Raw genomic sequence first — 26,860 nt, 5'->3', positions numbered from 1 at the left:
TCGTACTTTCCTGTCTGTTTAGAACAGCCCATCAAATACAAATATTACAATCGTATGTCCATTCACAATAGCATCTATGTTTTAGAGCCATTTTGTATCGGGCTTGATATCGATGGATAAAATATGAAATATTATTCAACGAAATATATATTTAACATAATACGATCGCGTGCGTCAACGCAACGAGACATACAGCGTTATATCTGGACTTAAATTTAATGATATGAGCCAAGCGCAAAGTTGTCTAATAACCTAAATATAGTTATAATAATATATAAAATAAGCTACATTACTACGTTAAACATACATACATTAGACATACAATATACATACATTGTACAAAATTAAATATTGCCAACATTTCTTTGATATTTATTGAAAAAAAAAAAACAAAAATCAAAACATACCTCTGTATTTTTTTTAATGGGTGAAAATGTAAATACCGACGAGGCACCAGTGGAAGGTGATAGGTGAGAATGAATGCAGGTCAGTTGGCCCACCATGATGAATTCGACAAGAATTAAACATGATGGTTTCCAGGGCGAACCGCGTGGAGATCGACCTGAGAGGGTATATTGCCAGTAATGGGGCTATTAGACCCCATTACTAATCATCCCTTTCTTCCCCATACCTGTGTATTTAATGAATGGTTTATTGTTATTAAATCGTGACTTTGCCATTACCATCTCTAAGGGCATAATAATAAAGTTGATATTGTAATCACAAGCGAGCGTGCTAAATTCAAATCAGAACGAGATACAAGACTAGCCGTTTCATTCTCTTTGCTACGGAAGTTGGGCTCGTTTTTTACAGCCATATTTATTATAAATTAGATATATTATCAAAGAAACATTGATTATATTTAGTTTTTTTTTTTTTTTAATCTAAACATCAGTCCAAACAGCCTCTATGGAGTCACAATTTTGAAACGTTCAAAATGAGTATGTAAAATCTTTGGTAGTGTGTGTCGTGAGTTCTCATGTTTTATCCTTAGATTTTATAGATAAAGCATCGAGTCTCAAAAAACGGGTCAACCTTTTGTCAGCTAATTGTCAAATTAGCTCGATTTTTATCATTACTTACGCACACGTGTTTTGCTCTTTGAGGGCAAAGCAATAAACTGAGTTGTGACCATTTTGTGTTACTGTGGCACGCGCATGAAAAAAAAAAAAAGTAAATTGTTGTTTTATATATTTTGCTTTTTCTATTGTTATTTTAGTTGCTTTTTTTTTTGTTTTTCATTCTTTTATCTCTTTTACTGTGTCTTTATATGTATGTTTGTATTGTAATTTGTGTGCTGTAAGTAATGTAAATAAATTATCTATCTATCTATCTATCTATAATGTATATTGACGTATCTATACTTAATTATTTAATAAATAAAATGAGTTTTTATGTATTAAAACAAAACAAAATAAATATAGAAGTTATAAAGGAAACATAACTATTTATCATGCAAAACTGTAAGCAAAAGTTGAGCTGTTTTCTCGAACCATTTGTATAGAGGGAGACACTATCTATATAATCTAAGGTTATTTTATAGGTACGCTGGGAATTACTTTTATTAAACTATTTTTTTTTTTAAAGCATATTCTATTTTTGTATTTGAACGATGCGATAGTCATTTTTTTTATTTTATATTACTTCACAGGAATATTCTTGTCGATTAATTAAAACCAAATAATTTTGTTCGACTTATAATGTAAAACTTATGTTTGAATTTACAATAGCCGAGTTGGATCCATCGTCGTTTATCTCAGACTGTTCCCTAACTCCTTCCTAAAACTATCTCCTTTATTTCACCCCAAGAACACATCAATACGCATTTAGTTGAAACAGACTTATTTGACGATTTAAATTCTCATAAAAATGCACTTAAATTTAATCGTTATTTTAAATTTTAACAAGGTTCGATTAGTCCGTTGCATTTTATCATAATAATTCCCAATTGGTTGCCCATCAACAATAGTTACATGCGTATTGGTAGGTAATAATTAGATTTGATAATAAAAACTGCCTAATTTGCATCGGTATGGATCCTAATAATACAACTAAGGTCATGACCCCCTTATATTATTAATTTATTTACCAGACAAAGTCTCCCTACAAATGTCATTTGCTTGAGAACCTCTGTCCCATTCGTGTTTCAACCGTGAAGTGGTGGGCCATCAGCTTGTTTGCCGACAACAAACAAGCTGACGGCCCACCGCAGACATGAGCAGTACCACGGACATAACAGAGTATACTGTTTCGTCCATGACACCCCCCACGCGTTGCCATTCCTGAGGACTCCGGTGTTATTGCTCTGTACCCACTAAATTCACGCCATATCCCACCCTTCAAACCGAAACACAGCCATGCAAACACAACTGCTTCACGGTAGAAACACGAATGGAACAGAGGTACCTAAGCAAATGACTTTTGTATAAAGTCTCTCTGGTTAGAAATAGTAACACATTTTTAATGGAAACTTCATGTTTTTGCGTACAAGAGGGTAATCAGTTTAGTTAAACGCATTTGTTACTTTACACTTAGACAATAGCTAAATCTATTAAAAAAAAACTAATTACAATTAGTTATTTGTCGGTTTTTGTTCGTTTGGATATAGACATTAAATCCGTTCGTATCTGCATAGACAATTTCCAAAATTACTATAAAACTTGCCATACGTCATCTCGGTTTCAAACTAGTATACTAAGTTTGTAAAAAAAACCTGACAAGGTTAAAGTCAATTTAAAAATTAACGTATCCCATACATAGCAAGATTATAAAAAAGAATAAATTTGTTGTTATTATTGATGATGATGATTTTGTTTATGAATAAACTCTACAGACAATAGTACATTACTGCAGCGGCCAGCAACTGAGGCATGGACTCACGTATGTGTGCCTCGGCTACGCCTCGGCCCACATTTGCACGTTCGTCCATCAATGCCTAGTTGTGGCCAAGGCTTGTATAATACTTTTCTCAAACAATGCGCGGAAATCAAAAACACAATTTTACTTTTTAAGTTTGTTTTTTTTTTTTCAATAAACAACTTTCTATTTGCATGCCAGTTCGAAATTTAAAAAAAAACCTTTTATTAGTTACCTCCTTGGTAGCCATGTTTTGAAGTAAAAGGTCATTCCATTTTTAAATTACAGGACAGATATGAGTTTACACAGTAATTTATCTGGCCGCAAAACGACAGATATGAATTTTCATACAACTTTTGTCGGCCGCTGCCCGCATGTATCTGGCCAGTACGGCAATTTTGATTTATCTCGAAGAAGATTGTCAAAATAATGCTCACATTTCCCAGCATGTTTGAGAAAAAATATGTTTGTAGGCAAAATTTATAATTGAATAAATAGGTACCAATTTAGGTAGTATACCATATTTGTTCAATTGTCATAGTATATTATTGTCTTTGGTGCAATAAAGACATTGTCTATGAAGATACGATCCAGAGACTAGATAGAGGGCTATACATTGTAATATAGAGAGATATTACACAAGATTTACAAACACGAAACTAGTAAAAAATGTTACGAATGTAATTGAAGCAAATAATATGTTAGATTATAGCAGAGAACATTTAGAATGGGTGCAGCAAACTGACCCTTACAGAAATAGAGGCGAGATTCAAAAATAGATCTTTATAAGTGGAGTTAAAGTCTTATATTCGCTGTTTCGGTATTAAAACATTAGGCCTTTATACTCTAGCAGTTTGAAGTATGGGTAACGCGTGATTATTATAAATGTAACATTAAATTAATAAAGGTAATGTTACAGTTAATTGAAGGCATTCAAGGTCAACGAGCGATACAAATAAAAAATAACAATTTATTAATGTCATTAGCAGAGAATAAACGCATTATGTACTCACTTAAAAATTATTTCTACCATTTCGATTCCCCTTAAACTTAAGCAATTAATAAACACACATTAATTGTATTTTCTTCAAATATCTGATAATTTCACTTTCACAACATATTAACAGTAAAACAATGTTTCGATTTTAAATAAAAAATCGGAATTTAACGCGATTTAAAAGCTTTTACACGTAAATGGTACCTACATACCTGCTTCTTTATTGACGTTTCGGTAATAACAGGACTGAAGTGAGCGGCGTGTTCGTCTTTTTTTATGCAACTTAGTATGGCAAACAAGCTGACGGCCCACCTGATGGAAAGTGGTAACCGTCGCCTATAGACATGAGCAATAGCATGGACATAACAGAGTATACTGTTTCGCCCATGATACCCCCCATGCGTTGCCATTGCTGAGGATTCAGGTGTTATTCCTCTGTACCATGTAAATTCACTGCCATATCCCACCCTTCAAACCGAAACACAGCCATGCAAACACAACTGCTTCACAGTAGAAACATGAAAGGAACAGAGGTGTCTAAGCAAACGACTTTTGTACAAAGTCTCCCTCTGGTCTGGCAGCCCACAGTCTCCTCGAATAGCCTCATATTGTCACCATCATTAACTAAAGCCCCATCATTATATAAATCCCACTCATGGTATCCACACTGCTTTAAATCCACGTCGAAACGTCGGAAATTAAGAAGCAGATATGTAGGTACTATTGTAAAGGCTTTTACACCGTGTTAAGTCCCGATTGTGTATTTAAAACATGTGGAAACAACGCGAAAATTTAAAACGAACTAACGTTTCGATTTAATTAAAAGGCGATATTCCTGTTTTTTTTTTATTTTTCTACAATACAAACTTTTCTTTAGACAAAACTCCCATCCGCTTACTTATAAATGCTACAAACATTTTTTTTTTTATACACATCTGACGTACAAATGTCAAATATTCGTTGATTGTTCGAGAAGCGTCGTTATTAAAATTAGAAAGGGTATTGTCGCGTCGTAAAGTTGGCCCACTTTTTCATTTCACGAGCTAACTTCCAGCAAACACACCACACGTCAAATGTGAAAGCAATTGTCTATCTAATATCGAATCGTTCAAGCATTTGTCCGTTTACATTTATTCTCTGCTATACAAATATGTATTGCTACTTAGTTGGACTGCTGTATGGATGCGAGGAAGGCGGGGTCGACGGACGCCACCTTCGCCGTGAGGAATGCGTGCATGCAGAACAGCAGACTCTGCAGGATCTGGCACTCTAACTCCTGGAAAAGAAACCAGCTGCGGTTATGTGCTTGTGGGAGAGTGTCGTGTTTGATGAGGTGAGAGTGAGACGGTAGAAAACCGAGACAGAAATTACTGATGTTTGTGTCGGTGGTCACGTGACTATCATATTGGATACACTCGCTTTTGTTTTGATACAGTTGATCATAGAAATCGATATATATATATATATATATATATATATATATATATATATATATATATATATATATATATATATATATATATATATATATATATGTATATATATATTATAGCATTTTATATGTAATTCTTTAGATTGATGTAACTTTTTTATTTATGGACCGATTGAAATAAAATAATCACTAAGTGTTAAGTGGAGCAAGCCGCAACACATTAGTGGAAACCGCATTCAAATCGGTTAAGCCGTTTCGGAGATTAGCGTGCAGAATTGTATTGACAAACAGACAAAAATTCTAAAAATCATTGTTTCTGGTTCTATTGTTTTCTATTGGGAGACTTTGTACAAAAGTGCTTGGGTACCTCTGTCCCATTCGTGTTTCAATCGTAAAACAGTTGTGTTTGTATGGCTGTGTTTCGGTTTGAAGGCTGGGTTTGGCAGTGAATTTACAGGATACAGAGGAATAATACCTGAGTCCTCAGAAATGGCGACGCATGGGGGGTATCATGGGCGAAACAGTATACTCTGTTATGTCCATGGTACTGCTCATGTCTATAGGCGACTGTTACCACTTTCAACCAGGTAGACCGTCAGCTTGTTTGCCATTCTAAGTTGCATAAAAAAACATTTAGAAATGAAGGTCCTACGAAATATACAGAATATTCTGCAGCTTTCCTCTCTGATACATAAAAAGGGTCATGTATAAAGCATTATGAGACATTACCTTAGTCTCAATAACTTTGGTTTCGGAGTCCTGAAAGTGCAACTTCAATTTCGACTTCCCGTCATCGCTTGAGCCTCTTAATTGTGAAAATCTGAAACAAGATTATATTGTCAAAAAAGTATTTTTTTAACTAATTTAAAAACAATAGCATCAGTGTTGGTGCTTGTTTATACGTGAGTTATTGAAGTCGCTGGTGGAAGACCCAAAAAAAAAAAAAACAATTTTGTAAAATTAACTAAATTTAATTCTAAAATTAATTATTACAATAATAAGTGTGTTCAGATCGATGTGTGATCCGTAAGTGAAGTCATATCGAATTAAACATAAAGGAAATGGGTATTTTTGCTGCGGGAATTGAAATGCTGACTCGACGCAGGTGTCTTTCTCGGTAACGCACCTTCTTGCATCGTGCTAGGTGGTACGATCCGATCGACGTTGAGGGTGTGTCGTAATACTTAATAGGTATCTACTATAACACGTGTTAATTAAGAAGTAATTTATCAAGTGTGGCAACATTCGTAATTATTTGTCCAGTTTTAATGGCAATATTTAAAATTCTGATTATCACTACATAGTATAAAACAAAGTCGCTGTCGCTGTCTGTCCGTCCCTATGTATGTTTAAATCTTTAAAACTACGCAACGGATTTTGAAGCGGTTTTTTTTTAATAGATACAGTGATTCAAGAGAAAAGTTTATATGTATAATACATGCCAGACTAGAGGGAGACTTTGTACAAAAGTCGTTTGCTTGGGTACCTCTGTCCCATTCGTGTTTCAACCGTGAAGCAGTTGTGTTTGCATAGCTATGTTTCGGTTTGAAGGGTGGGATATGGCGTGAATTTACAGGGTACAGAGGAATAACACCTGAGTCCTCAGGAATGGCAACGCATGGGGGGTATCATGGGCGAAACATTATACTATGTTATGTGCATGGTACTGCTCATGTGTATAGGCGACGGTTACCACTTTTCATTAGGTGGGCCGTCAGCCATCAGTGTGTGTGCGTGGGTGTGCGACTACGTGGGAGTGAGTGGGCGTGGGTGTGCGTGTGCGTGTGCGTGTGCGTGTGCGTGTGCGTGTGCGTGTGCGTGGTCGTGGTCGTGGTCGGCACCTGTACGCCCAGACGGGCGGCGCGCCGGGCGTGCCCTCGCTGAGCGAGAAGCCGGCCGCCCAGTCCAGCGTCAGCCCCGCCGCGCGGCCCAGGTGCACCACCGTGAACGTCTTCTTCTGCACGTGCACACGCAAACAAACGGCTTGATTATTCAATACACCACATAAATTAACGGGAACACAAGGCAAATGTTTGTAAAAAAAAAAAGTCCATCTCTGAATGAGGGATCACAGAGGTGGATTCAAGAGTTTAATGGTAAAAAAATTCGTAAAATTGTGGTTGTACCATAATTCTAGTTTTTAAATTACAGTAGCAAATACATTTTAACAGAGTACATGTGTGGAGTTAGTACATACGGAGCGGCTGTCCGTGTAGGAGGTACGCTTACAGTAGCCACCAGACGAGTGTCTGCTACTTTTTTTTTTAATAGGTTAAGGTGAAATAGTAGCCTCGTCTGCGCTATCAGTATATGTTGACGGGGCACCAGTGAAGGGTGACAGGTGAAGATGATGGCAGGCCAATTGGCCTATAAAGACCAATTCAACAACAATAAATCCCTATGATTTCCAGGGAGAACTGCATGAAGGTCGACCTGGTAGGGTGTATTGCTAGCAATGAGGGTGTTAAATCTCTTTCTAATCGAGCCGCGATCAGGTGTATAAGCGGATAGTGTACTTTTTGTTTTACAAAACAGGGGGCAAACAAGCATGCGGGTCACCTGATGGTAAGTGACTACCGCGGCCCATGATCACCCATAACACCAACGGCATTGCAGGTGTGCTGACAGCCTTTTAAAGGGATAATATGCTCTTTTTTTGAAGGTTCCATTGTCGTATCGGTTCGGAAACACTGCTGCTGGAAGGTGATTCCAAAGGGTGGTTGTACGTGGAAAAAAGTGCCTTGAAAAATGCACGGCAGAGGACCGCCATTCGTCCAAATGTTTGGGATGAAATTTTAGTTTATGGCGGGTTGTACGACGGTGAAAATCCTGGTATCAATCCGAACAATTCCTCAGAGCACCCCCCATGATAAATTCGGTAGAGGATGCAGAGAGATGCAACATTTGTAGTCAGTTTCGGTGGGTCGAGTCGGACAGGGAGGCGTAAGTACTGACACAAGAAAATGGATGGAAAGAAAAACACAAAAAATTTTGCATTAATAATTACACTAGAATTCCAAACTGGAATTTAATATCCGGTCAGCGCGAACCTCCTATTAGGGGGAGCAATTAAAAATAAAAGGTACTGACATACCTCGGAACCTAAGTAATGATACACCTTGGAGGAGGGGGGGACTGTTAGTAATGGAGACAGAATCCCATTGCTAGCAATATACTCAACCAGGTCAATCTCCTCGTGGTTGCCCCTGGAAACTATCATGGTTCATTAATATGGTTAATTCCTGATGAATCGATCATAAAGGATCACCTTTCACTGGTGCTCCGCCAGCGTATCCCGTTAGCGCACGCGGGGTTACCCCATTTTACTGGATATTTTAGGTAGCGTGAATTTACTGGGTACGGAGGAATAACACCAGAGTCCTCATGTCAACGCATGGGGGCTAGTATCATTAACGAAGCAGTATTCCCGTCAGCTCGTCTGCCACTTTAGGCGGTACAAACAGAGCGTGTGATGAACAGTGCCGACCCCGAGCCGCACGACGGAGTTGACGATGTTGGCGGTCCAGGCCTGCTCGACGCGCAGCAGGTCGCGGCGCGTCTCGGCCGAGAAGTAGCGCGGGCCCGCCGCGCCCGGCCCGGCGCCCGCGCTCGCCTGCACCAGGAAGCAGTGCTGCCGCCAGTCCACCGTCTCGCTCTCCTTCACCGTGCGGAACATCGTCTGGTACACCTTCAGCGTCTCCGGGCACTTGGCCAGCTCCGCTATGTTCATCTGGAACGCACCATCCATACCATCATGCCATCACATCAACCACGCCGATACCTCATACTACGTACGATATGTTTTATACTTTAGAAACACTTTTCCCCTATGAAATAATAAATTTTAAAATCCATTATTGGCTGTATTCATAGGAGACTTAGCATGTAAGTTGTTTTTAAGAGCTGTGGATTTTTGCATAAAATAAATAAATAAATAAAATAAACTTAATAGTGTTGGTCTGAAAAGAGGGTAATTCATTATTAACAACTAGCTATTGCTAGCGACTTCGTCCGCGTTTCTATCATTTTTCGTAAAAGAAGTAATAGAACCGTGAGAAAGGACATAGGCTTTCCTCACGGTTCAGTGGTTTTGATGTAACAAACACATTTCCCTTCACTGCTCTGCTCCTATTGATCGTAGCGTGATGAAAAGTATACTATAACCTGCTCAGGAGTATGAAGAATTATTGTACCAAGTTTCGTTAAAATCCGTCGAGTAATTTTTGTTTCTATAACGAACATACAAACAGATAAAAATTTTACTGATTGCATTTTTGTCATCAGTATCGATCACTAATCACCCGCTGATAGTTATTTTGGAAATATATTTCATGTACAGAATTGACCTCTCTACAGATTTATTATAAGTATTAATAGATTAATTAGAGAAAAAAAAATATGTTTTAATATTTATCTATTCTTTATTGCACAATAAAACTTTGTACAAGTGGCGAGCTTAATGCCATATGGCATTCTCTACCAGCTAACCATTGGGTAAAAACAGAAAGCGTATGAAGGGCAGATGTGGTGAAAAATATGAGACATAATCATAGCAACATACTGACATAATTATACATAATATATATATATATATATATATATATATATATATAACAACTATAAGAAACATTATGAGATATAGTAACTATTGAGTAACCTGTAACTAGAGCTGGATTTATTGACTCAACAAGTAACTAAGACTTTTAAAAATATGCTTATTGGGTGCTCTAAAGAGGTCTACAGGGATTTATATTATATTAACTACTAAATTAATATATTTATATTATGTTAATTTAGTAATCAAAATCTTTATTTTCAAAAATAGAATGGAAACTTCATTTCTCGATCGAGGTTTCAATTAGGTACAATGACACTGACCGGCGGTACGTCGAAGAGCATGACGTCAGTGCCCTTGAGCACGAGGAACTTGGGCCGGTAGGTCTGCCAGGGCTGCGCCGCCGACACCTCGCCCTCCACCACCCACCCCATGTACTCGATGCGCTCGCCCGCCGCCAGGTGGCGGTTGAACAGCTTCATCTGTGCCAACAGTTGCAGATGTCCAATCAGGAAACCGTACAGGGGAATGACATTTTATATATCATTCCCCTGTACTGTATATATACAGTTATAACTATAATATATTACTAGAGAGAGAGACTTTGTACAAAAGTCATTTGCTTGGACAGCTCTGTCTCATTCGTGTTTCAACCGTGAAGCAGTTGTTTGCATGACTGTGTTTCGATTTGAAGGGTGGGATATGGCAGTGAATTTACAGGGTACGGAGAAATAACACATGAGTCCTCAGGAATGGCAACGCATGGGAGGTATCATGGGTGAAACAGTATACTCTGTTATGTCCATGGTACTGCTCATGTCTATAGGCGATGGTTGCCACTTTCTATTAGGTGGGCTGTCAGTTTGTTGACCATTCTAAGTTGCATAAAAAAATTTACTCTAATAAACTCCCGAGCTCCTTACTTAGTCCTAAGTCTAGAGATTCATTGTCGAATCCACAATTACTATACAGTGTTATTCAGTCTATTTAAAATCAGACTTTTTTTTTAATGGATGATAATGGAATGGTAACCCCACCTACGCTAATGGTATACGCTGGTGGGGCACCAGTGAGGGATGATAGGTGACAATGTAAAGGAAGGCTAGTTAGTTTATTGTTATGAATACACCTGGGATTCAGCACGATGGTTTCCAGGGGGGACCACGTGACGGTCGACCTGACAGGGTATATTGATAGCAATGGGACCGGTAGTCCGTATTACTAACAATCCCCCCCTTTTAAAATCACACTTCCTACCACATCCGACGCGTAACAACATTAATAATGTGTAAACATGAGGATGGTCCTTCGAACCGGATGCTGAAGACGGACGGGGTGGAGAGCTGTACCTGCAGGTTGGTGAGGCCGACGACGTTGTCGGAGATGGCCTTGAGCCAGTGCGAGAGCGCGGCGGGGTCGTCCGCGTGCAGCACGCCCGAGCTGCCGCCGCGCGCGCCGCGCACCTGCACCACCACGCACATGTTACACTTGTCACACACGATACGAACGCTCGTAACCAACACCGGTAACGTCGGAATTATCTATACACTTTTAGAAACAACTGAACGATTTTAGATTCTTTTTTTACAAAATTATTCAAAAGATTATCTTCAAATATATATATTTCTTTTTTCATTAAAATCAATTAAAATTACTATCTACAACAATAAGAATCTTTCTGCGTAATTAGAATTTAGTTTACTGTCAAAACACTTTTTACATAATGAATCAATTGAAAATATGATCATTAGTTTATTGATTCTAAAAGATTAATCGATAATTCTGACGATACTTCCATATGAATAATCTCGATTAATATATTGCATTAATCTCCTGGTAGATTGGTGCACTTCTATCTTTAAGCTAACATCAAAAATCGGAATGTATAGTATTTATCGAACGTGATACATCCAATAAGAAAACATGAAATGCGATGTTGCCGATCTTCCGCCGAGTGGAGATCGACCGCGGAACGAACTCTGAACACGAGCGTTCCGCATCGTTACGTCGATAAAATGTTCGAATTTCCGCGCAGCATGACCCATAACATTTATTGTACGTAGTTGATTTGAATTGATGAAGAAGGTCAATCGAATATGGCACTAGTGTGTACTGTTGAAGTTTCATTTTTATTTTTACTATACAAAGCAATTATTGGAATATTTTGTAATGTATTTTGCGCTGGGAGTAGAAATATGAATATGTACATTAGTAAAATTCGTATACTCACCTCAAAGGCGCCGGGTCTAAGTTTGTCTGTTCCCAGCACGTATCTTGTCACGTAGCCCATCATGAGAGGCACTGTTACAAGGATACATTAATAAATCTATTAAATTTTAAATTCCGAAAAAAAAAACATGTATCTAATATTTCACATATAAAAATGAAATAAATATAGTATTCTATTTTACACTAGCTTTTTGTTTTTTTTGGAGTAGGGGGGGGGGGGGTTATGGTTTGCGGTACAGTATTTAAGGCATCCCGTCATCGATACGGGTGACGGAATGCCTATACAAAAGGGTACATGGTGGGCGTAGATTAGACGCGATATTTGAGGAGCATTAGGAGGGAGGGGGGGAGATTTGCCAGTAATTGCCGCTAGCGGATTGGCAACCGCAGTTAGGCTTTGGTGATATTTTAAGAGGGACGCTGTTGCCCATCCACGGGAAAGAATATATAAATATAGGGCAGTAAATAATATACTAGTAAAAAAGAACTTGTAAAGGAAAACTTGGTGAAACCTCTAGGCTAAGCCACCAACTAAATCAGTATAGTAGAAGGCCCCTTGATAACACTTGGCTCTTGCAAGGGCATCATTGGCCTTTATGATTACTAGATAGGTTGTGGAATGAGCTCCCTGCCGATGTTTTCCCAAGAGATTACAGCATGGGGTTCTTCAAAAGAGGAGTAAAGAGGTTTCTTCAGGGTCGGCAACGCACGCGTGTACCTCTGGTGTTGCAGGTGTTCATAGGCTACGGTAACCACTTACCATCAGGTGGACCGTATGCTTGTTTGCCACCACAGTGGTATAAAAAAAAAATAGATTGTGTGCGTGCGTGCATGCGTGCGTGCGAGCGTGCTTGCGTGCGTGCCTGCGGGCGTGCGAGCGTGCGCATGTGTGTGTGTGTGTGTGTGTGTATGTGTGAGTGTCTTTAAATGGGTATTTGTAACACAATGGAAATGAAAAACAATGAAATGATGATATGCATATGTCAAATTTGGGCGCGTTCACTCAACAGATACACTTGTGGACTGCCCGAACTGTAAATATAAGTGCCACGAACCGGAGACGATGTCGACCCACTCAGTCGTGGCGCCGGTGGTGGTGGTGGTGGTGGTGTTGGCGTTGTGCCGCTCGGACACGGAGGCGACGGACGGCGGCCTCGAGGCGGCCGACCCGGGCCGGCTGCACTCCTCCGCAGAGCCCCACGCACTCTACACGCAAAGATCTTTTTAATCTGACGAAAATGGAATGGAATCCCCTTCTGCACTATCGGTATACGCTGACGGGGCACCAGTGACGAATGATAAGTGATGGACCTTTCTAGAAGACGTATCAAGGGAAAACATGTACCAGATTTTAAATTAGATCTTCGTGATACCATCCATACGTTGCCATTCCTGAGAACTAAGGTGTTTGCCTCTGTACCCTGTGATTTCACTGCCATATCTCACCCGTCAAACCAAAACACAGGTATGTGAACAACTACTTCATATAGTGACGATTTCACCAGAAATATATACTATATATATACATAGGCGACGTCTCTAGGCAACGGTTACCACTTTCCATCAGGTGAGCCGTCAGCTTGTTTGCCATTCAAAGTTGCATAAAAAACGTCAGTTTCCATGGGCAACCGTTTGGAAGCCGACCTGATCGGGTAAACTGGTATACGGATATACTAACAATGGAAGCTGTTGAGCTGTTGATGGGAGTCGCCATTACTGTGGTTAATCGATTAGAATTATTTAATTCCGTTACCATTAGTATGCATGGGACTAACAACACTCGTAGATGGACTATTGTTATTGACCACGCACGTTTTCCACTTCAAGACGAGGCAAAACGTGCGTGGACGGAATGGCGGTCGGAGATTGATGGTTAATATGGAAGATGGTAGAACTTCTAGTGAAAAAAAAAAATTGTACACAATATTCGCACGCATACTAACAGTAGCGGATTTAAACAATTCTAATTAAGTACCTAGTGATATGGACTTCCGCAAAATAACACCTAGTTCAATACAATACCCATTACTGTTAGTTGGCATTACTATGTACAGTCCACGTATTTTTTTTTATACAATTTAGAATGGCAAACAAGCTGACGGTCCACCTGATTCCTCCCACCCGCAATACCAATATTACCCATGTCTAGTTCCGTCCTCTTAATGTCGCGCACTCACCTGCCAGCCGCCGTTCTCGGCGATCTTCTCCGAGTTGCAATTAGCGTCGACATTCTTGCCGTGCAGTGAGGGGTGATCGTCGCCCGTACTGCTGTCCGTGTCCGACGCACCGTCCGCTGTCAACACACGAGGATTACATAAATATCATCATCATCTCACCTAAGGGTAGGACCCTTATTCCAATTATTATTTATATATATATTTTTACAACACTGGGGGTAAACGAGCATGCGGCTCACCTGATGGTAAGTGACTACCGCCGCCCATGATCACCCACAACACCTACGGCATTGCAGGTGTGCTGCCGGCCTTTTAAAAAGGAATATGCTCTTTTCTTGAAGGTTATGTTGTCGTATCGGTTCGGAAATACTGCTGCTGGAAGTTGATTCCAAAGAGTGGTTGTGCGTGGGAGAAAGTGCCTTGAAAAACGCACGGTGGAGGACCGCCACTCGTCCAGATGGTTGGGATGAAATTTTAGTTTATGGCGGGTTGTACGATGGTGAAAATCTGCAGCAGGTATCAATCCGAACAATTCTTCAGAGCACTCCCCATGATAAATTCGGTAGAAGATGAACAGAGATGCAACATCTCTACGCAGTTTCAGTGGGTCGAGCCGGACAGTAAGACGCCGATCGTCAACAATTCGAGCTGCCCGACTTTGAATGCGGTCTAACGGAAGGAGTTGATACTGTGGCGCTCCTGCCCACAGGTGAGAACAGTATTCCATGTGTGGCCTCACTTGAGCTTTATATAGTTTCAGGCGGTTTTCTGGCGTGAAATACCGTCTCACCCTATAGAGCACCCCCAACTTTTTAGAAGCTATCTTAGCTTTTTCCTCCAGATGACCGCAAAACTGGACGTCGCTAGATATATCGACGCCAAGAATTCCCAGACTCGACTTATTATCGAGGGAAGTGCCCTGAAAGTGAGGAGATACGACAAACGGTGTCTTTTTTGCGGTGAACGCGCAGACTTGTGTCTTTTTAGGGTTAAAGTGAACAAGATTGCGTTCACCCCAGATCGAAACTTTATCGAGTGAAGTTTCGATTTCAGACACAAGTCTGTTCCGGAGCTTATCGGTATGTGCCCGCGAGATCTTTGCATGACCGGTGTATAATGCATCTCCTGTACTGTCGTCTGCATAACAATAAATATCACTGATCTGTAACATATCATTGATATGCAGAAGAAACAGTGTCGGAGATAGTACACAGCCTTGCGGGACACCAGCATTCACAGGTTTTAAGTCAGAGCATGCTCCGTCGACTACGACCTTAATGCTACGTTCCTTAAGAAAACTGGCGACCCAACTGCACAATCTCGCAGGCAACCCAAACGAAGGTAGTTTTGAGATTAGTGCCCTATGCCACACCCGATCAAAGGCTTTCGCAATATCCAGACTAACAGCTAAGGCCTCTCCCTTATTCTCGATTGCCACCGCCCATCGGTGTGTTAAATAGACTAAAAGATCACCAGCCGAGCGCCCCCGTCGAAAGCCGTACTGGCGATCTGAGATCAGCTGGCGATCCTCTAGGTACCGGAGCAGTTGATGGTTAATAACTGATTCCATGACTTTCGAGAATAAGGAAGTGATATATATATATATATATATATATATATATATATATATATATATATATATATATATATATATAGATTAGTTAGTTTAGAGGATAGATTAGTTTTACGACCGGCCACCTGCCTGACGTCAACCCTCTTTGGGAATTCGAGGATTATATGAACAAAAAATGAAAAGCAACATACCCTGTTTTTGTAGGAAGGGCGTGGCGGCCCGGTAGTGCTTCACTGTGAGAACGACGATGTCGCCCGCGTTCCTCAGTATGTTCACCGCGTCGTCGTGCTTGCATGCCGTTATATACTCGCCGTTTACTGTGCAAGAATTAATATTTATACATAACTTTTTTTATACAACTTAGAATGTCAAACAAGCTGACGGTCCACCTGATGGAAAGTGGTAGCCGTCGCCTATAGACATGAGCAGTACCATGGACATAACAGAGTATACTGTTTCGCCCATGATACCCCCCATGCGTTGCCATTCCTGAGGACTCAGTTGTTATTCCTCTGTACCCTGTAAATTCACGCCATATCCCACCCTTCAAACCGAAACACAATCATGTAAACACAACTGCTTCACGGTTGAAACACGTACTATGTATGTCCACGGTACTGCTCATGTCTATAGGCGACGGTTATCACTTTCCATCAGGTAGGCCGTCAGCTTGCTTGCCATTCTAAATTGTATAAAAAAAAAAAATTATCTGTACTCCACGCTACTGTATTTCAGTTGAATTGTTTATATGTCATTGTTTATTTTTATGTTTTTGGTGCAATAAAGAGTTAAATAAATAAATAAATATTTTTTTACAGACAGAAACACAGCTTTCCTGCAACTGCAATAACATATCACGTATTTAACGATGCAAATTGTCCACCAACTAATTGAGGACAATCAGGCGGCGTGCCAGAATAGGCCGGGAGCGACTTCATTGTTTCTAACTGAATCAATTAAATTTACGACTGCCATCGTGTCCGAATTGCGTACTGATGTGAGAGTATATCTAGCTTACTATTAATCTTTCCTCCACGCACAACTACTCTTTGGAGGGGGGAAAGGGATTGTTAGTAATGGAGACTGAAAATCCCATTGCTAGCAATATATCCAACCAGTTCGACCTCCTCGCGGTTAGTCTCCATTACTAACAATCCGTTCCCACATTCAAAATAAGGGGAATCAGGTTTTTTTTTATTGGATGAAAATGGTATGGTAACCTCGCCTGCGCTAACGGGATACGCTAGCGGGGCACCAGTAAAGGGTTTTCGATGAGGATGAAAACAGGCTAGTTAGCCCATCATGATGAATTCATCAGGAATTAACCATGATAGTTTCCAGGGGGAACCGCGAGAAGGTCGACCTGGTTGGGTATATTGCTAGCAATGGGATTCTCGGTCTCCATTACTAACAATCCCTTCCCCCCCCCCCCCCCCTCCCAGTGGAATCAGGTTGTGCCATATTGTAGCGCGAGACACAACTGGGCCGATAAATACAGACACTAGTTATAAGAGCAACTGTAACTAATGAACAAACATAACAATCTAAAAACCATTATCTTACACATTGCGTCATGTTTACTGATTTAATAAGAGATAACAAGATATTGTGCAATATGTGACCCTAAAAGTGTTGATTTAATGATTATCATCAAGTATGAAATTACAAGTAAAAAATTACTATTTAAAAAAATCATTTGTGTCATACTACCTAATACATACATACAGGGGGAAAGGGATTATTAGTAATGAGGTCTAATAGCCCCGTTGCTAGCAATTGACCCTCTCAGGTCGACGTCCACGCGGTTCCCAATGGAAACCATCATGGTTAATTCTTGTCGAATTCATCATGGTGGGCCAACTGACCTGCATTCATTCTCACCTATCATCTTTCACTGGTGCCTCGTCGGTGTATACCGATAGCGCGAGCGGGGTTACCATTCCATTATCATTTATTAAAAAAATACATACATACACACACACATATATATATATATATATATATATATATATATGGAAACTAAAGTAGCCATAACTCCATGTACCTCCACACCACTGATGGGAAAAGTAAATGAGAAAATCCTTACCTTTGATAACGGCATCTCCTACAAACAGCTGGCCGGTCTGGTCAGCCGCTTGGTCCTTGTATATCTTGGATATAAGTATGGGCAGCTTGTGTTCCGCGCCACCCTTTATGCTCAAACCCAAGCCTCCCACCTTCTGACGAGTGACTTGCACCATCCGCTCCTGGAGCATTAGAAAATTGTTTATTAGTTCCCTTTGAAATTACGGAACCTTTACAGAATCACTTCGTTGTCCGTCAGCCCGTCTGTCTGTCAAGGCCCTTTTTCTCAGGAACCCGGGGAGGTATCGAGTTGAAATTAATATCTTATACTCAAGTCTGCAATCTTTTAAAGCAGTGAAAAAATGAAGCATCTAAATCGACGCAATCAAAAGATACAGCTGTTCCATTTATATCGCATATTTTGACATTCGCAAAGAGAAACAAAACCTATAGGATACTTCCCGTTCATCTAGAATCATGAAATTTGGCAAGAAGCAATGTCATGTAGCACAAGTAAAGGAAAAAATCCGAAAACCATAAATTTATAGTTATTTAAAATAAAAATTTGAAACTTGATGATTTTGTACGGAATCCTTGTTGCGCGAACCCGACTTGCACTTGACTTGCATCTTTTTTTTTCTCTTTTTACTGATAAATATGAAATAACCTTAACCTATCTAAACCCTAAACCTGACAATATACGCTCTATTGCTAGCAATGAGGCCGTTGCCATTGGCATATTTAAGATTGTTTTCCAACGCAGACCTGGCCACTAAAAAAAAGCCATATATTTTTCTGTGAAGCTTCGCTCGAGTCTTCGCTATGTGAGTGTTTTTTTATGGGTGATAATGGTATGGTAACCCCGTCTGCGCTATCGGTATACACTGGCAGGGCACCAGTGATAGATGACTGATGAGGATGAAAGCAGTTAGCCAATCTTGACGAATTCAACTAAAATTAGCCACGATGGTTTCCAGGGGAACTACGTTAAGGTCCACCTGACAGGATATATTGCTAATAATGGAGCTACTGCCACTGCTGGTCTACTGCTTAACCCTTTCCACTCCAATGTCACATGTCACTCGACATTGATTTTGTTCCACCAGCTCCACTGTCGAGTGACACTCGACATAGTGTGGGATTTCTTTTACTAAATTTTTTGACAAAGCCATCTAACACCAGGATTGTGCTGTGTCTTCCAACCGAAAAATAAAAGGGGGGAGAAAAGAAACATGCTATTTTTGCAAAACATGTGAGGCAAAACCTTCGCTTCATCCCGGGATTTGTTTTGAGAAATACCATACCAAAAGGGATTATAAAGATTAGAATTAAAAATTATAATATAGTATCCTGTAATAACTCATAAAATAAAGTTTATCACATAATAAAAATACGAAAAAACCCCTAAAAATTAAAAAAACGCAATTTTAGCGTGGAGCTATAGTGGAATAAAAAGAAAAAAAGGCTTGGAGTGAAAAGGGTTAAGACGGTCGTACCCTGGCGTGCGGCACGTTCTTGTCGCGCGGCGGGTGCGCGGGCACGGGCACCTCGCGCTGCACGGTCACCGCGTCCATGGTGAGCACGAGCCGCGCCGGCCGCGGCCGCGACTTGCCGTCCGACACTTGCACCATGCCTGTGCGGATCTGGAACGCGACAAGCATATACATACGTAAATCACAAATGTTACCAGGGGAAGACTTTGTACAAAAGTCGATTGCTTGGGTACCTCTGTTCCATTCGTGTTTCAACCGTATAGCAGTTGTTTGCATGGCTGTGTTTCGGTTTGAAGGTGAAGATATGGCGTGAATTTACTGGGTACAGAGGAATAACACCTGAGTCCTTAGGAATGGCAATGCATAGGTGGTATCACGGGCAAAACAGTATACTCTGTTATGTCCATGGTACTGCTCATGTCTATAGGCGACGGTTACCACTTTCCATCAGGTGGGCCGTCAGCTCGTTTGCCATTCTAAGTTGTATAAAAAAAAATTTAAAAAAAAGTTATTTTATTACTCTTCGGGAAAGGTTCAAGTTTCACGAGATTGATGTCCACCTGAGATGCTGTAATGACTTCGTTATGAATTTGCCTTGTTTTAATATTGAAAATTATGCCAAGTAATTTACTGTACATGCTGCACGTCGCTGGTATTCACTTCCCTTGTCATTATATACATATGTGAGTAGGTTTATTACTATTATTATTTCTTATTTACGTATTATTATTATTTACATATGTAAGTGTATACAGTTACTTTTTATTGTATTATATATTCAATTTTAACTAAGTACTATTGAGTTTATCTTTAGCTATATTGTTTTACCTTTGAACATTCTATAGTTTTCTTTCAGCTTCTCAAATGTATAACTGTAAGAGATACCTCTATGTGATAAGTCCACCATTGTATATTAAATCTTTTAACATGTCCAATGTAAATTATATTCAATAAAGATTTTACAATACAATACAATACAATAATCTTTCCCTTAAACAAAGCATAGAAAAAAAAACAAAAATGACGGGAAGATAATTTAAGTCATTGGTCGCATTGGAAGGAAAGTCAAATATAGAGAGATTTAAAAATGTCCAGAAGTTTATGGGGAGGCAAGTTGCAGAGGGTAAATAAAGAAAATTAGAAAAAAATATCTATAATGATACTATGATATTTAATATATAATGAAAAAAATACATACATACAAGATTTTATCTATGTGTTTTGTAAGCTGTTACGCCTTCATACCCTGTTACACAGATATGAAAAAGACAATAAACAGAGTTCTCTGAATTTGGCCTAATACTTTTAAGCATTTAGTATTAGGCCAAATTCAGAGAACTCTGTTTATTGTCTTTTTCATATCTGTGTGGCACAGACAATACAATAAAAACAATAAATACAATAAAAAGACTATGACACATACAGACTTATATTTAAATATAATAATAATACTAATAACTCTTTTGCATAACCATGATTGTAACAAACTCAGCAGTGGAAATTACAGTAAAAGTAGACACGAATGCATTTGTACATTTGGATCAGTTTAAACACCTGTGTCTGAACTAGGTTATAAAACCTGTATCTCAGACAACAGCTCTCAACCCTCATTACATAGTATAATATTTGTTCAGCTAAATTTTTAGTGCTCCATATAGAATGTTGATTTTATATAAAGTTAATTCATCTAATTATAACTATTGGTAATAACGAAAATTATGAACAAAAAAAATATGAATGAATGTACCAAGTAGCCCATACTCAATTGACGTCAATATTCTAATTACCCGGTAGGTACCTATTAATTATTTTTTATTACACTTGCACAACATTAATGGACACTGTAAATAAAATCTGAGATTTTTAACATAAACATGTTACATTTTTTTTTTAATACGAGGACAAAGTACGACTGGAAGACTTGCAAATTGGCGGGACTCCGGGGTTTTAGAGAGGATATTTTATTACTTAACAAATTAGATACTAACTTTGTACCTATGTCTACGTACCTTTTCATCTTTCTTCTCCTCAATTGGCGTCATCATTGTGAAAAATGCACACCATAACGAATTATAAATATTATTACAAGTTTTCAGCTAAGCTCTATCAGATATTTTATTGGTTTAAAAGCTAGCTCTCCCATCGTAATTAACAATTCCGTATCACAGTTTTCATATCAGGTTCATCCCAAAACATCTGTATGCAGCCGTCTAATGGTTTCATTAAATATTTATGTATTACACATTACAAACACGAAAAACAGGTCACTGGCATGATAAATCAATATAGGTGAATGGCACCAAAACAATTCGTAAACACTCATTAAACACACAGTCACTTCCTTGATCCCGTTAAAAAATCGTTGTTATTCATTTTATTATTTCTATATTTTGAATAATTACGATTAATAAAAACAAAATGTATTTTATTTTTAGTAAACCAATAATTATAATTACATAGGTACTGATGTAAGTACCTCTTCCAAGTTGAAGTGGTCACTGACTGACGGTCATGACATCGTGCATCCGTCACTGACACTGACTGAGAAAGAATAGTGAGTTCAAATATAAGATTTAAATCGATGAATAATTTAGTCGATAAAACACTGAAATTAAAAAAATTAAATTATTAACAAAATACATTATAAAATAAACTATCACTAAAATTGGGAACAATATTCGTATAAAATGGAATTAGTACATTATCAAACCGAATCAATATTATCAATTCTCATTTTTAATCGAATATGTTTAATCTTTCTATTACCTTTTAAGGCTTCAAGATAAATGGCAAGATAATTCGTCCTAGAACGATAATTTCGCTAGTTAGTCCGTGAGGTAGAATTAGATAGCAACGTCGGATGACTCATTCTAATTCACGGACTCACTAGCGATGTCAATTCCATCAACGGATTCGCTCGGCGCTTGTCTAGAAGGCTAGGTCACGGTGTTGCAAGTTGAAATAGACGGATTCTCTTTTTTTTCAATACATGGTACAAACGAGCATGCGGCTCACCTGATGGTAAGTGACTACCGCCGCCCATGGTCAGTATTAGATAGTCCCATTAATAGATAGTCTCATTAATATTATTAAAAGTGAATATTTATAACGATGTATGGATGGACAGAGGTGTGAATGTTTGTTATTCTTTTACACAAAAGTTATGAAACTGATTTGAAGGAAATTATATACACGGGTAGGTTATACCTTAGGAGGTTATATCCTAACTTAGCACATAGGATACTTTACGTACTGATTTACGTGAGTTAAGTACAAAGCGCGAGATACACTAAGTAGTAAAAAAAAGGTTCGAAACACTGCAAAAATATTTTATTAAAACGAACCTACAGAAGTTCTCTTTTTTGGTACTGCAGGATATAATGTTATTTGACATGATATAAAGAAAACCAAGTCCATAATTTATCATTTATTATTATAATTTACAAATTAACAATTAACGGCCGAAATGATAATAACTGTAATTTAAAAATATGAAATATATTATGAATTTATCTCGGAATAAAAGGATTAAAAACTAGTTTGAACGTAAACGAGTTTTTATCCAACTTCACTCATGTGACTAAAATATGTTTATTTAATGAAAATAATATGTAACTTAAGTCCTTCTCTATCTCAAATACTATGTAGGTATATTTTGTAATGAAACAAACAAACTCATCTTAACATTTATATATTAATAATGAGTGTATAATTACTTTACTTTTTCATAGTTACTGTTACTAGATCCTATGACGACTTTCCATAATTGTTAATTATCGTATTTAGAGTCATGTACTGTAACAGATTACCTCATATTAAAATTATTCGATCTACTGACAACCCAAAAAATAAAAAAAAATGCATTAAATAAATGATGAGTCAATTGATTATGATATTTATATACTTCATAATCTAAGCTTAATTTAAATATTCTAGGTTTAATTTTCGATTGGGTCAATTAGAACACAAACTTTTCCAACTTGGCCTGTATGTTTCTATGGCACTCAAGTATAACATGCACTCATATTAACTTATGCCGTGACTTGACACTTGATTGAAATTGGACGTGTCATTTTGTAAATTATGAATAAATGATCTGTATCTGATATAAATGACATCAGGTATAAACATATTATATTATCACTCAACAATGCGAAACGGTAAATCGTATCGTACAAGTAAATAATTAATTACATATCCCGAATTAGCTTCATCAAACCTCACCTTTCTGAATTTATCATTAAAGGTACAAAACTGGAAAAGTAACATTCGTTGTAAGTCGAATTGGAGGTTAAATTGGAAAGCGATAAGAATAGTAAATTACTGGCGTAATCAATCGAAATCAAATATGAATAAAACTGCATACCACAACACACATCTTTATTTTCTTTCTTCGTTCTATTATTAATAATTTTATTATTACACAACATGTATATAGAAAGATTTTTATACAATAGTGTATATTATTATCTATTTAACTATAATAATCAACAATACAGTAAAAAGAATTACGAATCACTTAAATATTGGCAGTCTATTTTAATGATATGTATCTTTTGCGGTTTGGAACAGGCATTTAACCTTACTTAGATCTAGACTTAAATTACATTTAACTTAATTATTTCTTATGAAATATGCATCTGAATATTATCTGAACATAATTCATCTTTTGGGGTAATTTAACAGTTACTGTTGATACCAGATGCACATTTAATATCATGGTAACTTGCTGTAAGATTATTACTTCTACGAAATGTATAATAATAAAAATTATAATACACAATGTTTTCCTATTATGTGATTACATTAAAATGGCTAAACAAATTTTTCTTTCTAATTCATTCTATTTTCTAATATTAAAAATTATATAATTGTATAGGTATTAATTAGTCCAATTTAAACAGCGGGTCTACCATGAAATGAAATTCCGAAATTTCGGACTCAATTTCGTGTTTTTGTTTATACCAAAATCGGATCAATAAATGGAGTTTAACATTTCGTTCGTCATACATCCTATCATAAAGGTCCAAAGGAACAATTTTTTAACATTTTTAATATTTCCAAACGGATTGTATTATCAAATTTTAACATCAAATTTGTGTTTCGTTTGGCTCCGAAATTTCGGAAAACATTTCATGGTAAGCCTTCAGTACTGTTTTTTCAGAATTTAAAAGTAATAGACATCAATTGGTTAAATAAAGAGATTATATAGAAATAGGAATTATTGTATTCTTAACCCCTCTTATGAGTGAAGCTTATGTTCATAATATAATAATAATATAAATTTATATACTACAATGGTGGTAAACAAGCATATGGTCTGTGTGATGGTAAACGGTGTTACAGTAGCCTATAGATGCCTAAAACACCAGAGGCATCACGCGCGCGTTGCCAACTCTTAAGAAACCTTATTACACCCTTTTTGAAGTTGCCTCTAGTCTCTTGGGAAAATCTTGACAGGAAAATTATTCTACGACCTGAGTGTTCGCGGGAGGAAGCTCCTCTGAAACCGCACTGTGTTAATATTATAATTACTATTATAAAATCATGGAGTCAACTATGTCGATTTATACATTTAAAAATATATTTCGATTATAGTGAGCATAGTCCTTTTGTAATAAAACTTTACATCGTTAAATAACAGTCTCACAGCAATTAAATATCTTATTAGTAAATAACTATACATTAAAACTATTTATTTACAAATTCAAATAATCTGCAATTTTAAAAATCTAAACTGTTCATATCAACAGTATTCAGATAAATCACATTATATAATTTACATAACAATATTTTTTTTTATAACATTAAATAATTGGGGTGTCACATGTTGTGACTTGATCACACAACGATTTAAGCCCGATTTTATTATACAATTATGGCCTGGCATTATTTTAAGAAATATATGAAATGGAGGGATGATTTTATAGAAAGTTAAATAGTAGAAATTCTTTGGGCAACGCATTAGCTTTATTTGGATTAAAATAAAAGATTGATTTACAATGGACCATGGGATGTTACACGTGAATAGTACATTCCCGACGTTCTTGTTCTTTACGCTGTTGGTATCTGGAAAATAAAATAATATTTGTTTATAAGTTTAAAAACTATGAATGAATTTTCATATTACTGGTTATCCGATCTGGCTTCGTATGGTGAGATAAAATATTCGATAATAATATATATGCTATGTTAGTCACTTAAAATATACCTTTCTATAGATGAAATAATTTTTAAAATTGTTTTAATAATCTTTGGCTTTATTAACTATAAAGTAATTAACAAGCAAATATCTACTTTTTATTAGTATTAGTATAGTATGAACCCCTACACACATTTGTATTTTTCAAGTATTTACGAGTATATTTGTAATACTCTGGATATTTACTGTGTATAATATGTATGTATGTATTTAGAAAAAAAGTATTTAATTGGTTCTTATAGATGTCTAGTACACATACACTTTTGTTTAATTGGGCACTAGATTTTGTTATGTAACTTCTCTAGTGGTATTTATCAAAATTTTTCTTTTTATTATTTATTGGAAAATTATATTAATTTTATTTATCATCATCATATAAGCCGTTAACTATCCATTGCTGAACATAGGCCTCCCCCATATGAGGGGTTTTGGCAGTAGTTGCTACATTTGGTAGGCAGGTTGGCAATCACAGTTAGTTTTTGGTGATTTTTAAGAGTAACACTGCTGTCCATCCCTCGATCATTAAATTCCTCTAGTCACCTCTTACGACACCCACGGGAATGGAAGGGGAGACCCATTCTATATCTGGATCACACGGTCAATAAGCTAGTATTTATTTACCCATTGTCTTACTTACTTATCAATTAAAGAAGATATATCTGCTGGAACAGGCCCAAAGGTTCCCGAGAGTCCATCACTCCCGTTTAGGCCACCACTGTGAACAGAAGATTACATCTTATTGGTTATTACTAAATTCAAATTTTAATTGTCTAATATAATTAATACTTAGCGGGTGGCGAAGCTTGGCTAGCGTGATTTGTTTCAAGCCTTGTGATTTTGGATACTTATTCACTTACACAACATTTTAAAAGAATTTTTAATAACTACGTGTAAATTTTTTTTTTATCATTGGGTACTTTATTACAAAATTTATAAATAATAAATGCAATTCATTAAATATTATGATTAATAAAAAAATATTATATTTGTTTAAATTTATTTTAAACAAATATATAATTAATACAACTTCTTTAATCATTACTTTTTATACAAGATTAAAAACAACATTTGGTCAATTTTCATAAAAATAAATTATACAATTACTTTTAACGTTTTCTTTTAAGATTAAATTTTTTAAATAATAAATAATAATTATGGAATAGTTTAATTATATAGTCTCTCTTTTAAAGACGTAATTGATAAGTTTTCACTCAATCTATACTACATAGTACTGGATAGCCATCATACAATACTACTGATATATTTTCGTTACCACTTGCAC

The 26,860-nt window shown here is 37.2% G+C and overlaps 2 protein-coding genes across 2 annotated transcripts in view; both read right to left on the bottom strand.

The window, feature by feature from the left end:
* Positions 1-3,035: 3,035 nt before the first annotated feature.
* Positions 3,036-21,867, bottom strand: LOC113520020 (gamma-1-syntrophin). The gene is made up of 13 exons (XM_052894215.1): positions 21,386-21,867; positions 19,380-19,526; positions 17,906-18,065; positions 16,011-16,136; positions 14,247-14,362; positions 13,125-13,275; positions 12,071-12,141; positions 11,190-11,303; positions 10,164-10,322; positions 8,773-9,015; positions 7,127-7,242; positions 6,015-6,105; positions 3,036-5,129 (listed from the first exon to the last, which is right to left on the bottom strand). The coding sequence occupies exons 1-13, from the start codon at positions 21,419-21,421 to the stop codon at positions 5,016-5,018; spliced, it is 1,644 nt and encodes a 547-aa protein (XP_052750175.1). The 5' UTR covers positions 21,422-21,867; the 3' UTR covers positions 3,036-5,015.
* Positions 21,868-23,727: 1,860 nt separating this feature from the next.
* The window catches only part of LOC116413505 (cell adhesion molecule Dscam2), a 267,994-nt gene continuing 264,861 nt past the window's right edge, over positions 23,728-26,860 (bottom strand). The window contains exons 38-39 of the mRNA XM_052894224.1: positions 26,216-26,293; positions 23,728-25,445 (exon numbers count right to left, since the gene is read on the bottom strand). Coding sequence (XP_052750184.1) covers positions 25,394-25,445; positions 26,216-26,293 — 130 coding nt within the window. The 3' untranslated portion in view covers positions 23,728-25,393. The remainder of the gene's footprint in view (positions 25,446-26,215; positions 26,294-26,860) is intronic.

The sequence above is a fragment of the Galleria mellonella genome, unplaced genomic scaffold (assembly GCF_026898425.1).
Source record: "Galleria mellonella isolate WM207_F2 unplaced genomic scaffold, CSIRO_AGI_GalMel_v1 utg200, whole genome shotgun sequence".
Taxonomy (NCBI): Eukaryota; Metazoa; Arthropoda; class Insecta; order Lepidoptera; family Pyralidae; genus Galleria; species Galleria mellonella.
Note: the sequence above shows the minus strand (reverse complement) of the source record. Positions and strands in the feature narration are given on the sequence as shown.

Excerpts from the sequence above, each read along its gene's own strand:
- LOC113520020 (XM_052894215.1), bottom strand. The coding sequence starts at position 21,421 with ATGATGACGCCAATTGAGGAGAAGAAAGATGAAAAG. Across the intron at positions 12,142-13,124 it reads GTGGGTCGACATCGTCTCCG|TGCCTCTCATGATGGGCTAC; the intron begins GTTCGTGGCACT and ends TCCTTGTAACAG. Across the intron at positions 7,243-8,772 it reads ACTCCGTCGTGCGGCTCGGG|AAGAAGACGTTCACGGTGGT; the intron begins GTCGGCACTGTT and ends GTGCACGTGCAG.